At 39.3% G+C, this 14643-nt stretch overlaps 1 protein-coding gene across 1 annotated transcript; it reads right to left on the bottom strand.

Annotated features, from left to right (window-relative positions):
- Positions 1 to 6812: 6812 nt before the first annotated feature.
- LOC308395907 (E3 SUMO-protein ligase ZBED1-like) lies at positions 6813 to 8857 on the bottom strand (the record flags this gene model as incomplete). The annotated part of the gene is made up of 2 exons (XM_080880958.1): positions 7653 to 8857; positions 6813 to 7488 (listed from the first exon to the last, which is right to left on the bottom strand). Exons 1-2 carry the CDS (start codon positions 8717 to 8719, stop codon positions 6813 to 6815), a joined length of 1743 nt encoding a protein of 580 aa, XP_080737084.1. The 5' UTR covers positions 8720 to 8857.
- Between the last annotated feature and the right edge of the window lie 5786 nt (positions 8858 to 14643).

The raw sequence follows: 14643 nt of genomic DNA, 5'->3' as shown, positions 1-14643 counted from the left end.
GAAAAAAACACTGTTGTATTTTAAAATGAATAGTTTTTAAAAAATAGAAGTGTTTCCTGATTTATAATGGCTTTAGTTCAGTAAATAAACAACTCTGTCTGCTTAAGTATTACTTATTTAAGTGTTTATTTTAAATGAAAATAAAATGACAATATAGACAAACATCTGGACTTCACCAAGCAGGCTGCATAATCTGAAGGTGGATACTGACATTCTATCAGCGGCTGTAAATTGCAGTGATGTGATTCCTCTTCTTCTTGATGGCAAACAGAGAGAATACAAGTCATGACAACTGATATGTCTTATCCATTTCATCTCCCCATAAAAGGTTGAGTGAGGTGACCAAGCTGTCTGTCTTAGCCACACAGCCTATCCCACATATTTCTCCCCTGGCAGACCTACTTCATTACTCTCGCTAAATAGACTTTCAAGAGACCTCATCAGCCATCATTTACACAGCCTGGTCCAACCACCTTTCACCATGGCCATCTCATCAGACATACACCCTGCCGTTCAGACATGTATGGCACACCCATGCAGACTTCCTCCTTTGCCTTCTTATCCCTGGCTACCTCATCAGTCTACATGAGCCCACACACACTCTCACAAAAACACTCCCATATCCTTGGGCTCTATTCCCCAGCCACCTCATCAGGCCAGAGCAGACAGCTATTACAGTGTGCGCTTCAATGCCTATTTCTACTCCTATCTCTTTCCTTATCTGTTGGCAGGAGAGGTCTGCAACAACCTACTGACCGGAGACGTAGCCTCGCTGCCCTGTTGACCGGAATGCATTTTGTGAACATTTAGCAGAATGCATTCTAGCTTTTCACACAACAAACTCCATTCAACAGCTGTTCATTTGATTCATTTCACCTCATGTCAGGCAGGGTTGGCATTGTGCTTGCCATCTAGGTCAAATATGTTTCTAGATCATGTCAATAAGATTTCAGCTCACTATAAAGAAATGATTTCATTTCTAATTTGAGCAGAAAAAAACCCCATTTAGAATCAAAAATGTATCCATCAAACTTACTGGTTGCATAATAAATCGTAATAAATTCAAAGATTAATCTTTAATTAAATTACTTATGGAACTTACTGTAAATGTTTTCAAAGTCAGAACAAAGCATTTTTAATTAGATTTCTGGTTAGACAAACAATGATTAATTAATCAGTCAGACTCAGCTCATCAGAAAATGAGGAGTGTGAAAAACAGGCACTCTATTTTCAATCATGCTGTTGTTAGTTTTTCTCAGGTTGTATTAGACACGGAGTCGAGACCCTCTTTTACAAGACTGTAGAAAGACTGTGATAGAAATGTAATTATTTGCTTTTTTCATTACTTTACTTTCTTCTAGGTTGCAGTAGGAGTTGCACATGGTTTGCCTAAAGCTGCAGTACAGTTACAAGGTATTGCTTTTTGATATGGTCACCATGTCAGATTAGGCACAGATTATGCAGTTGTAAATTATTTGCTACAGTTGGCAGAGACAAATGACTACATGTTGTATCTCAAGCAATCATAGCTTCCTGTTTTTCACACCCTACACAATGTATTTGGATAGGAGAAGCCAGGATCCAAATACAAGAAACAAAGATGAAAACAGACAACAGCATCAGTGATACAAGCACGGACAGATGATGGTGGTTGTCGGGGAAAGCACTGAAAGCAAAAAAAAAAAAAAGGCAACTCCAGTCCAGATCGTTTGCCAGCTGTCATAAACAATGACATAGTTCTTTTGGTATTACAAAGGTCTATATCTATTTATTTCTGTGTTGATATATTTGCTTCAAACCTTTTTCGCAAACTTGTTTAAATAATCATTATGTTTTAGGTTTTAACATTGACTCTTGGTCAACATACTGTAATGAAGCAGGCATTTTTATATGTTTATTTTTAAAGCTACACTGATTAATATTTGTTAGAAGACTGATGAATGAGTATATATACCCAAGAAATCCATTTTATCTTACTTAAAAAAAACAAGCACAACAATTATTAGTATGTTCACAAACTGCATCTAGCACAATCACAATCAGTTCTCTGGGTTGTGTCCTTTCAGGACAGAAAAAAGTAAAACAAACAAAAAGAGTTATGGCCGAGATAACAATTGCTCTGCTTTTCTGTAACACAACAGACACATGGTCACAGGGCCTGGAACGTTTTGCCCTCAGCCACCTTCTCATTCTAAATTCTGGACAGGAAGCAGTGAGTTGGTAACCTGGGGTGACGGAATCAGGCCTCTGACTCACACACCCTGACCTCAAGGGAGGGAACAACCCAGTGAGGACAGAGCTCAGCCTCCAGTGCTAGGCTACTGCAACGTGCCTGACAGAAACAAACAGGCTAACCACAGGAAGAAAAAAAACAACAACAACACATCACGGAGAGCATTTAAAAAGCCCCCCCCCCCCCAATAAATAAATAAATAAATAAATAAATACAAGATGAAAAGAAGGTGGCTTGATGTTCATACTGTACATTAGTGGAACAAGAAATGGCATTCATGTAGAAATATAAGGGGAAGTAAAATATATTAATAGTTGTTGAAATTGAATTTGAAATAAATAGTGTAAATAATGTAAGACATATGAGTAGCAAATGCATCGCTGTATAAGAGAAAACTAACAGGAAGTGCATAAGTGCCAAAAATGCTAAGAAAAAAAGGATGATGCCTACCCTGTCCCCAGCTGTCACAAAACAGCTTAAAACAGTAACAGTAAAATAAAAACAGAATATACCTGACCAGCTAGGGAAAAAAGCAAGAAAGAGCTTGGTCTATAGGAAAGAGAAACTTGAATTGCTGACTCAAAGCCTGGCATTCATTTCAAGGAGATGTGTCAAGCGGAGGGAGAGGGTGTTGCTGAGGGCATAGAGGTCTGCTGTAGGGTGGTGAAACAACAAAGCTAGTAACCTCTAGAGACCAACCTTATCTGACGCCTTGTCTCTCCCCCTCCCCACCTCCCAACCCTGCAGTTGCAGGTGCAGATGCCAAGTGAACATGAGGGCAGGCTTTTATATTTTTTTTCTTTGCAGTCATGCCCCCTCAGAAGAACACCTGGTCCCCACAGAGGAAAGGATAGAATAGGGGGAAGGGTTGATCTGGTGATAACTATCCCCTATGTATGTCTACTTATTTGCCCATTTTTCCCATTTCTTTTCACCTTCCACAAATTCAGGCCCTGTCTCCTCTGCCTCTCTCCCTTCTTCTTTCCTCTCCTGTTCTGCTATCTGGCTCTCAGCTGTCAGACTTAGAAATTGCAGGCGAGACAGGGGTCCTCTGCTGTTGGAGACGTGCAAGAAAAGACAGAGATCTTCAGTCGCACAGTCTGAGTTACATTTGACACACATATAAATGTAACATTTAGACCAGTCCTCACTTGCCAACCTGTGCATCTCTTGTTTTGTGTATGATAAAACAATCAAAAGAAAATGGATATAATCACTACTATTTTAGCTAAAATGACATTTGCTACTTATGAGACTTGCAAGGGCTCTTGATTTTGTCTTCACTCTCTCACTGTGGCCCACATTATGTGTATGAGAAAACATTAGAAAAACAAATTTTCTAGAGAGATATTTTATGTTGATTGCAATCAAATTTGAATGAGGTTGAAGCGTTATAATTGTGATTCAGTGATGAACTCATTCTCAGAATAGCTGAAAAATAAATAAATAAAATAATCCCAGTTAAAATATTCAGTAAACACAGTTAACAGCAGTTTAATAGTATGGTAAATAAAAATGCACATTTATTAGGTGTTTGAATGTCTTCCTGCCATAGGTTATAACAGGTGCCGGGTGTAACATGTTCCAAAGTATAGCACGTTAATATTGTGTCCTGTTCTCCTAGAGTGTTGTCTGTCTCCTAGAACCTCTTCCATGCTCTTCTGACAATGGATCATATTGATGTACCATCCTGGAGGAGTTGGACTACCTGTGCAACATCTGTAGATTCCAGGTATTATCTCATGCAACTAACAGTGAAACTGACCCTAGCCAAATGTGAAACTGGTTTAAAACAGTTTCACTGGTTTAAAACAGCCAGAAAAGAGAAGAGAGAGGGGGAAAATGTCAGCAGCCTCCAACTGCAAAACCATTCCCAGTGGACTAGTTGTTCATTTCATTAACACCACTGAAACTGATTAATAACATTATCTGCTATTTTTGTGTTGATATGCTAACTGACCACATCAATATCCAAGACTGTTCATTTATTTACTTATAGCAGTGTACTCGTTTGTAACAAGATGGCATAAAGGAGGAATTTAGTGAAGGAATCTACTGTAAGCATCAACATCTTAAACTGAAATTAATCTCTGCTACACAAACCTAACACTGACCATGAACATCATACCCACTGTGCACCAGTCCAAAATAGAGCTTTACACACAGTATAGAAAACAAATTTGTTTGTTTTACTTTAAAATTCTCACTATTTTAATGCAAACTTGTAATAAGTTAGTATATCTCAGTTTGTTCTCCAGAATGTTTCACAATGTTAAAAAAAAAAAAAAACTTCCTGTCATATACAGATCCAATATCTGATTTAAAAATATTGATGACTGCCAGTGCTACACTTCAGCCTCCTAGTAGCTACACCTATATATTATTTTTAAAATCCTATGTTGTCATTGTTCTCAAGTTCTTCTCAAGTTATCACATTGACAAGATTTTTTAGAAAACTTCACCTCTGACCGCTGAGGTCAAAGTCACCAGGATTCAAACTCATCTGAGATTTTTAGCAGATGCATCTATAGTATCAGTTTCAAACTCTTATATTACCTCTTTCATAAGTTGTCACATTCACAAAATTTTCAGAAAACTTGACCTCCAGCCTTGACCTTGAGATCGAGCTCAGTAAGATTTTTAGGTGTGGTATCAATTTAAAACTCCTATTTTGCCTCGTTCTCGAGTTATAGCATCCACAAACTTGAGTGTCCATGCCGCCCGTCTGTCTAAATGACTCCCAATGGGGTGACAACAATACCCCATCATCTTTTCATGGCTGAGAGGTAAAAACTGAGGACATTGCACATAAGCTTTAGAGTTCCCGTTTACAAATGCCACTCAGCAGTTCTTTCCTTTGAATATAACCTCCCTTGTTTCGCTCCTGTCCTGTCTTTCTGACATCTTTCTCAATCTCTCATCCTTTTCTCTCCCTGGGAAATACAGTAGATGTAGCTTTAGGTAGCAGACACAGTGTGTGACAAACTGCATTTGTGTAACAAATTTGTGTTTGCTGAGATTTGGTGAGCCATTAAAAATGTTGTATTTGAAATTAATTGCCACAACACATTAATCCATTTACGCTCAATCCTCTTCTGTAGTGCTAGCTAGATGCTGAAGTAACACGATGACAACTTGACAACTATACACTATATGTGTCGCGCTGCTCCTAAATAATGCTCCATCAAATGACGTCTGATGTACCGCCGGTGTGCCAGCATCCCGTGACACACCGGCCCCGCCTACCTGTGCTGAAAACAGAAGCAAACCCATGACACCACACCAGAGAAATCCCACCAACTCCTAATATAAGTGATGGATACACCTATACAATTGTTTATTTTTTATGTTACTCTCCATTTAGACTCGAATTGGTATGTTTGAAGTAATATCCTCAAATTCCTCAAACCTAAAGTAACAAGCCTGTTTTGAAAATGTAAGGAGTAGAAAATATAGGTATTTGTGTAAAAAGTTGTCAGAAAAATAAACACTCAAATAAAAAAATTCTACTTAAATACAATGATTTGGTGCTTGTACTTGCCATCTCTGTTCTGTCAGTACACTATTTTCTCCTTAACGCGTGAGCCAGTCTAAAAGAAATTTTGCACGATCATTGTGACACATATAGTGATTATTAGCATCTATATGTTTTAAAAAAATATTTATGATAAGTGACACTTCCCAATATAAAGCATCTTGAGGCAACTGTTGTTGTGACTTTGCACTATATAAATAAAACAGAATTCAATTTAATTGAATTTTGGGGATTTTCCTATATATTTTCCTAATTTCATCATCCCCTTGTGTGCAATGTTACGTTCTCTGTTTGAACTTATCATATCACGTTCAATGTAGATTACCGATGTGTAACTTAGGTCACCATTTTTATTTTATTTTTTTTAAATATGTGACTTTTTTTTTTCACCACAGAGTATGGAAAGACAAACTTGCAGTACTGTAACCTCCATTTCTGTCTGTACCTTTTTCTATAGTACAATCACTGTGATGATCGCTTTAAATTCTCTTTGGGCTACTTATCAACTTTGGGTTATGTTGTTAGTTTTGTGTTCACATTTTGTGGAACTGTAACCAAAGGTTTATATTCTTAACTGGTAATGCATCTCGGGTCATTTTATGGAGTAACACGATAATAATGTAATAAGTAGTGCTGTCAATAGATTAAAAAAAATTAACTAACTAATCTCACAATTTTCTGTTATTAATTGCGATTAATCTCAATTACTTTATTAATAGCCTGGCTCCAATTACATTTTTTTTATTCTTTATATTTTAAGATTGTAACAGACATTTATGCAACACAATGAAGTAAATGCAGAATAAACACAAAGAATGTATGCTGAAATTCAAAGAGAATTTTAATAGTTTTCATCAATCTTTAACACAGTGAAAACTTACAAAAAACCTTTAAGGCCATCAACAGTGACTGAACCCAGGCCTACAGGTTAAAGTGAATATCATAACAATAAAGGGTGCACAAAACTCAGTATTTAAAACACAAAAAGACACAGCTGAAAACCCAGAATGTTGAACATTTTTCACTTCAAAGGAGCAATCTGGATTAGTCCTTCTTTGCACTCAGCCAGTTACTGAGGCAGACTATTCTGTTTACATTGTCTGATGACAAAGAAGCACGCTTCTTTTGAATGATGTGACCTGAGAGTGAGAATAATCTCTCACAAGGCACTGTGGTTGCAGGGGTTGACAGGTACTTGCGTGCAATAGGTGCCAGCCTGGCATGTGCCCCTTCTCTCTTTAACCACCACTGTAGTGGACACTCTCCTATGTCAATTTTGGGCTCTGCTTTGTACAGATTCAGACAGCAGTCTATAGCATCTTCCTCTTCCTCTTTATCTGAATCAGGAGAACCCAGCAAGCAGATGGACATCTTGCTCTTCTTTGGTGAGGGTTCCTCTGTTGTCTGAGCAGATGGTTGGTGTGCATCCGTCTCTGACATCAGAAGGTCATGTACTGATGCCCACACCTCTCTTCTTTCATCTTTGGAAAGGCATTTAAGATCTTTAAACCTGGGATCAAGGGCAGTAGCGATCTTCAGCCATGTGAGATTGCTGCTGTCCCTCCGCTGAGCTAGGTCTGTGGTAAAAATCTTCTTAAACCTCAAAACGTAGACTGGGTCATCATCTGAGGGCTCCATAATCCTGAACAAATGACACAAGGCTGGCAACACCATGGAACAAGAGACATACCGCTCTCCTCCCAGCAGTTCGGTAACATATCTGCAATAGAAAGATCAAGTCTGTATTTTTCTATTAATCACACAGAGACAAACATAAAAACTACATATGAAAATACACAGAGAGGTGGAGGTGGAGAACATACTTGAAAACAAAGCTAGAATGCAAAGATAGACACACAATCATGAGAAACAAAATGTATTTACCTGCAAGGTTCCAGTAGTTCCTCCAGCTTTTGCAGTCTGTCAAGCTCCTGGTCAGTCAACATAGTCACCTTGCTGTTTTGTTGAGTCAGGATGGTGGTCAGCCCAAATTTGTTTCTCTGGATCCGCTTGATCATCTCTAGGGTGGAGTTCCATCTTGTTGGAACGTCCTGAACAAGCGGTTCTGTTTGATGTCCATGTGCAGCTTGCTGTGCCTTTAATTCCTGAGCGTTTGCTGGACTATGCTTAAAATGTCCAACAATCTTGCGACATTTGGCCAGAGCCCTTTCAAATGCGCTGTCATTAAGAGAAACTGTGACCGTTCTTTGCAGAATGTGGGCCATGCAGGGCATGTGTTCAAATGGAAGTAGTCTGGCGGCTGCAACCATGTTACGAGCACTGTCGGTGCCAAGCGTGGTTACCTTGTCCTTGATTTTCCATTCGTTTGCAACATTCAGAAAATGGTCAGCACACGCCTCAGCATAGTGTCTCTCTTCAGTTTTACTCACTGTTAGTGCAAACGATTGCATAGTCCAGTCGTTATCAATAAAATGCGCCATGACCCCCAAGTAATTATCGTTGTTCACCGAAGTCCAGTGGTCTCCGGTGAGAGCGACATTCCTTACTTGCACAAGCTTGCTGGACTGCTGAGCCCTCTGGTCCCCATACAAAGTGTGCAGTCTCGACACAATGGTTCCTCTCGAGGGCAGATTGTAACACTCATCTCCTGATGCAGCACGAATGACTTCTCTCAGTCCATCATCTTCTACTATGCTAACTGGTCGGCAGTTTTTAGCTATCCAAACAACCAAGGAATTGGTTACCTTTTCTCTCACATTTTTTGTTATTCGTCCACAAGCACCATACTCCTGAAGCGTAGACTGGCGAGGTCCCGTAGAGGTGGATTCAGTTGGGTGTTTTGCTCTCAGGTGATACGCCAGTGATGAACTGCTTCTGTGGTACTTGAATTCAGCTTTGCAAATTGTGCATCTTACTCTCGTTTTGTCCAACAAGCCATCAGGCAACTTCTTAAAGAGAAACTTTCCACCCAAAAGTCCGCCCTCGTCCATGCTTGCGTGTGTTAGCTAGTGTTAGCTAGATAGTAGCATGGTGTCACTTCTTCTTCTAATCATTTCTGTCAGGCCAAACGCCAGCATAGCACACTGTTGCCCCCTCCTCCAGAGGTGCTCATGAATTTAAAGGTCTTAGATTACAGGAAATTAATAAAAAAACAAAATCAGCGTTAAATTTTTTTTAATGCATTAAACATTTTGCGTTGATCTTAACAATTAACGCGATAATTTTGACAGCACTAGTAATAAGTAATGAGTACTGTAATTAATTTCGTTCTTTGGTGATTGCTTAAGTAAGATACTGAATTACTTTTGAGAAAAATAACAAGCAATGCACAATACATTAATTTGATTTAAGTAATGACCTCAACACTATCAGATGGATATAATTTTGATGTCTGAAAAGTGAAGCCATTTCAGGAGGCCAAAATGGGTTATCTTCCTTGCTTATAAAGCAAAGTCTGATTGTATAGACAGTTATAAAACAAAAACTTATCACTTATGAGCTCAGCAAACTCATTGGCGATGAGCTTATTCTCTCGCTTTCTAGGTTTCAATCCTGTTGAACAAAATATAATGCTTGTTTTACACTAAATCAAATGATAAAACACTACTTTAGAATACCATCAAAGTTGTTACAGCCATCATTTTTAGCGATTATATATTGTTAGAAGGTCACATGAATTCATTGGATCTGGCAGTTTGGATCTAGTCAAGTTACTGTGTCACACTATTCTATACTTTGGGCAGTGAGGCACGTAAGTCGTTTCTTCTGCTTGCAGTCACTAAGACATGAGAATGATGCTAACATTTTTATCCAATTGTCAAAGTGAGCATAAAGAAAGTTAACAAATTGAATGAAAATACAATATAAAATGTGTGACGAATTATATAGGGATAGTTAGAAATTAGGTCACTATGAGACCTCTGAACAGCATCAATGTGCCTTCCAAAGAATTATTCCTTTTTTTTGGATGCTTGAGAATGTTGTTCAAAATCTCACATAGGTGTTTTACTGTTTTGAGATCTAGTGACTACAAAAGCCATAGCATGTTATTCTCATACCGTTCGTCATACCGGTATGACGAACGCGGCCGTGACTCTGGCAGACGAGCTGAACACTTTCTATGCTCGCTTCGAGGCTGCAGCTAAGGACTCCAACAATGCTAGTGCTAGTGGCGCTAACGGCTGCAGACAGGAAGATACTGCCAGCACCGGAAACGTGCTCGTCATCTCCGAGCATGAACTAAGGAGAGCCTTCAAGAGAGTGAACACCGGGAAAGCAGCAGGACCAGACGGCATCCCAGGTCGTATCCTCAGAGACTGCGCATACCAGCTAGCTCCTGTGTTCACTGAGATATTTAACATCTCTTTATCTCAGTCAGTGATCCCCACATGCTTCAAAGAGTCCATCATTGTTCCTGTCCCGAAGAAACCCCACCCTGCTTCTCTCAATGACTATCGCCGTGTAGCCCTCACCTCAGTAGTGATGAAGTGTTTTGAACGCCTGGTCAGAGACTTCATCATTTCTTCACTACCAGACACACTGGACCCACTACAGTTCGCTTACCGTCCAAATCGTTCCACAGACGATGCCATCTCTCATCTCCTCCACACATCACTTACTCACTTGGACACTAGAAGGGGGGATTATGTTAAAATGTTCTTCATAGACTACAGCTCTGCATTTAATACCATAATTCCCTCCACACTCACCACCAAGCTGGAGCATCTGGGACTCAGCTCATCTATGTGTCAGTGGATCTCCAACTTCCTAACTGGCAGACCACAGGCAGTAAGGATGGGCGGACATATCTCAGCCTCCACCACTCTCAGCACTGGAGCCCCCCAGGGGTGTGTTCTGAGCCCCCTGCTGTACTCTCTGTACACATATGACTGTGTGGCCACTACCAGCTCCACCACCATCATCAAGTTTGCTGACGACACCGTCGTGGTGGGCCTGATCTCTGACAACAACGAGGCAGCCAACCTGAAGGAGATTAGGAATCTGGAGAACTGGTGCCAGAGGAACAACCTCCTTCTAAACGTCAGTAAGACAAAGGAGCTGATAGTGGACTTCAGCACTAAGCAGGAGAGGAACTACCAGACCCCTGTCATCAACGAGTGCCCAGTGGAGAGAGTGGACAGCGATTCCGCTCCCTGAAGACCAACACAGAGAGACTGAGGAGGAGCTTCTTCCCGCAGGCGATATGGTCTCTCAATCACACCACCACACAGTACTGACCTACACATATAGTTCTTACACACACACTGGACATTCTGGACATTGTTTTCACTTCATCACTTAAATCACTTTAAGCATATTTGCACTGCACAAGACATCATATGGATTGCACAACACTGGTCACTATATTCTTCATTTCCAGTTAATACTTGTACAGCTGCTGTTATTGTGTATATATTTATTTATTTATTTATTTATTTATATTTCTTCATACATTCTTATATAGTTCTATACTGTGTATTGTGTATTTTGTTGGACAGTTATTTTATTTTCAACTTTAACTTATATATTTTATCTTATTCTTTCCCAGTTAAATTTACCCTTCATTCTAATTTTTGTTGTACAGTTATTTCATTTTTAACCTTCATTTTTTATATTTTATTCCTTCCTAGTTAAATTTACCCTTTTTAATTTTTCATATTTATTTCCTATCTTATTCATAGCCTTTTCCTTTTTTTTTTCTTTAGGTCACGAGCAGTTGTCTAAGCATTTCACTGCATATTGTACTGTGTATGACTGTGTACGTGACAAATAAAATTTGAAATTTGATCTGAATATTATTGACCCATTCGGTAACAACAGATGTCCTGTGTGTAAAGACATTTTTATTCTAGAAGAGCTCACTTCCATTAAAATACCAGTTTTTCAACACATGGTACATATTTTCAGTGCCTTCTATCTAAGGGGCAAACTTGACCCAAACCATGCCAGTAAAACGCCTTCCTCTTTATGCAAGGTTGTATAAACACTATTTTTAAGTCACATATGAACTACTCACTATAGTGCTATTTTTCTGGTAAGTGATAGACTTGGATATATTAGATCAAATGGGAATATCTAACCAGTGAGCTCACAGCCCATTCAATATCAGCGTGACATGCTGACAAGATCAAAGAAAACCTACACACTGTCTGAACTTTGTTCTGCATTTTTTTCAGACGGTGTGTTAGGCAGACTACTTACTTGTTGCTCAATCATCAAAAACAGGACCTGCTCTATTGATGATATGGTTCAGAACTGATGAAACCAAAAGCCCAAAATATATGCCTCAGAGTTGATCAAAGTCTTTTTCTGCACAATACACAATATAGAATATCAGTGAAGCTGCTCCACTGGGGGCATTATGATAAAGGGAAATCTAAGGCTTGGTTATTTTGTTCCATGACCTGTTGACTTTCATGTTGATTTTAAAAGGTTTTAAAAGTCATACTGGAGACAGACTGGCCTACATAAATGCTAAAGCATTACTAAATGGACCTTGTCTTTTTTAACTTGGAAAAAAAAACAAATTATCATTTAGCTGCTACGCCATTGCACTTCTTTTAGAAATGAATTCTAATGGTCTTCTATCTTTGAAGCTGTGAAAAACAGTTATTAAAGAGTACAGACTGGAAGCAGGAGTTTGATGTTCAGTAGTTTCATTTTAATAAAGAGAGACAGAATCAAAAATTAGAGAACACCCCCCGCTCCAAATTACATAAAAACTATGAACTGGTTTGCATGTCAATTGAGTGAAATACATATTTGACCCCTTTCAACCATGGGCACAGAGATGACAGTTAATCAATCAATAGATGCTTCTGATCTCAACTTTTTGCATGTATAAAACACACCTGTCCACATAATCACTTTCTACCATTTCAACCTCCACCACAATGGTCAAGACCAGCGGTCCACAACCCCCGGGCCACCGTGCCGCGAGAGTTGAGGCACGGGTGTGAACTTTATGGTTTTCAGGTTTTTATCATGAACTCTGTTTCCCTGGGTCTTTTCCCGTGTTGTAGTTCTGTGTCTTATTTTGAAAGAAATATTTACGCATTACCATAGCGACCAGAGAGCATTAAGGGGCAGAGAGGAGGATATTACTCTCAATGTTGTTGGCGCATTTCAGGAGTACGCTGCTAATAATAATAATAATGGATTGGATTTATATAGCGCTTTTCAAGGCACCCAAAGCGCTTTACAATGCCACTATTCATTCACTCACACATTCACACACTGGTGGAGGCAAGCTACGGTTGTAGCCACAGCTGCCCTGGGGCAGACTGACAGAAGCGAGGCTGCCATATCGCGCCATCGGCCCCTCTGGCCAACACCAGTAGACAGTAGGGTAAAGTGTCTTGCCCAAGGACACAACGACCACGACAGAGAGCCCAGGGATTGAACCGGCGACCTTCCGGTTACAGATGCGCAACAGAAAATATTTGGAGAGACCTAAGACGCCAAAAATCAGCCAAGAAACCAAGATTTAGTGAGCTCCTGTAAAGAGATGTGGGCAGAGTCCCTCCTGAGATGTTTGCAATCCTGGTCACTACACTACAAGAAATATTTTGTGCTTCTCAACAAGTGATCCACCATCATAAAATTAGAGATGTTTGATGGTTGTGAGTGAGTGGCCAAACTTACAAATTCCACATGGGGGCACATAATTATTCTCCCAAATGGACAACAAACTGTAGCTTGCTTGTTTAATTCTGTCATAAAAACCAAAACGTGTCTAGACAGAACATAATGTAATCACTATTTATTGACTAAAAAAATTAATATTATTAATAGTATTAATATTTACAGTTACTTTTAGAAGATTCTCCTCAACTGTTCAGTCACTGGATGATTCCTCTTCTGTCCATTGTGATCCACAAACTCACCTTTAATAAGAAGATGGTAATGTAAGTCCTTTTTGTAAAAGCTTACAGCCACACAATATTTCATTGTTCTATTAAGACACTGTATCTTCCTCAATTTATGTTCCCTTTTTTGAAAAGCATTACCACCATGAAATACTATACTGTACATAGACACAGTTGTTCAATAGTAATGCATAATTCCTCTTAGGCTTATATGGCTCAAGGCTCTTTCTTCCCTTCCTGAGGTGTCGTCAGTGGGCCTTTGATGGAAAAACATGGCGTGTTAAGAAAAAAGGGAGCAAATGAGCATTTATGTTTTTATTCCTGCTGAGTATTGTATTGTTAAATGCTAATGGGAGATCAAAGTGGGTCTTTGTTCTGTGAAACATTTGTTGAAGTCTTGTCTACTTACTGTTTACGTTGGAAAGGAAATAAACTTTTCTTTTGACAACAGCTTCTAAAGGAAAACCAGAAAAATTGTAGATTGAGGCATGTACATCTGCTGAAAATGTATACACAAAAGAAGAGACTGAGACACAAGCAGTGGAGGGAAAAATTGATATCTCATACTGTCAGTCACAATGGGAAACCCCTTGTGTGATACCCCTGTGGCACTTTACCCCCACATTGCCAGTGGAGACAAGAGGAAACAAGCCACATCCGCCCTCAGAGAGAAGAATCAAGGTTTTTCCTGGCCGGCAAGTAGAGTTGTGAATAAAAAATGTCAGGAAGCAAAACTAAATAAAACTACATAAGCATGCTTGTAGAAAACCCAAATAGGGAACCTTTGGATGTCATTACATCATTTTTTGTAATCTGAATTATATCTGCATTGAAAAAACCTTAAAAACAAACAAACATGAATAGAGGTACCCTGCTGCTTGGAGATATGGTGGGCAGGTTCTGGCATATACAGTGATTAAAAAATACTTCCTACTGATACATGCACATGGACACGAGCCAGAACATGTTTTATCAATCGGTTGACATTCACCATGACCTCCATGACGAAAATCCCAAAACACATAAGTTCTTTTCTCTTTTTTTGC

This window comes from Rhamphochromis sp. 'chilingali', assembly GCF_963969265.1.
Source record: "Rhamphochromis sp. 'chilingali' genome assembly, chromosome: 4".
Lineage (NCBI taxonomy): Eukaryota > Metazoa > Chordata > Actinopteri > Cichliformes > Cichlidae > Rhamphochromis > Rhamphochromis sp. 'chilingali'.
This window is presented reverse-complemented; position numbering and strand designations above follow the sequence as displayed.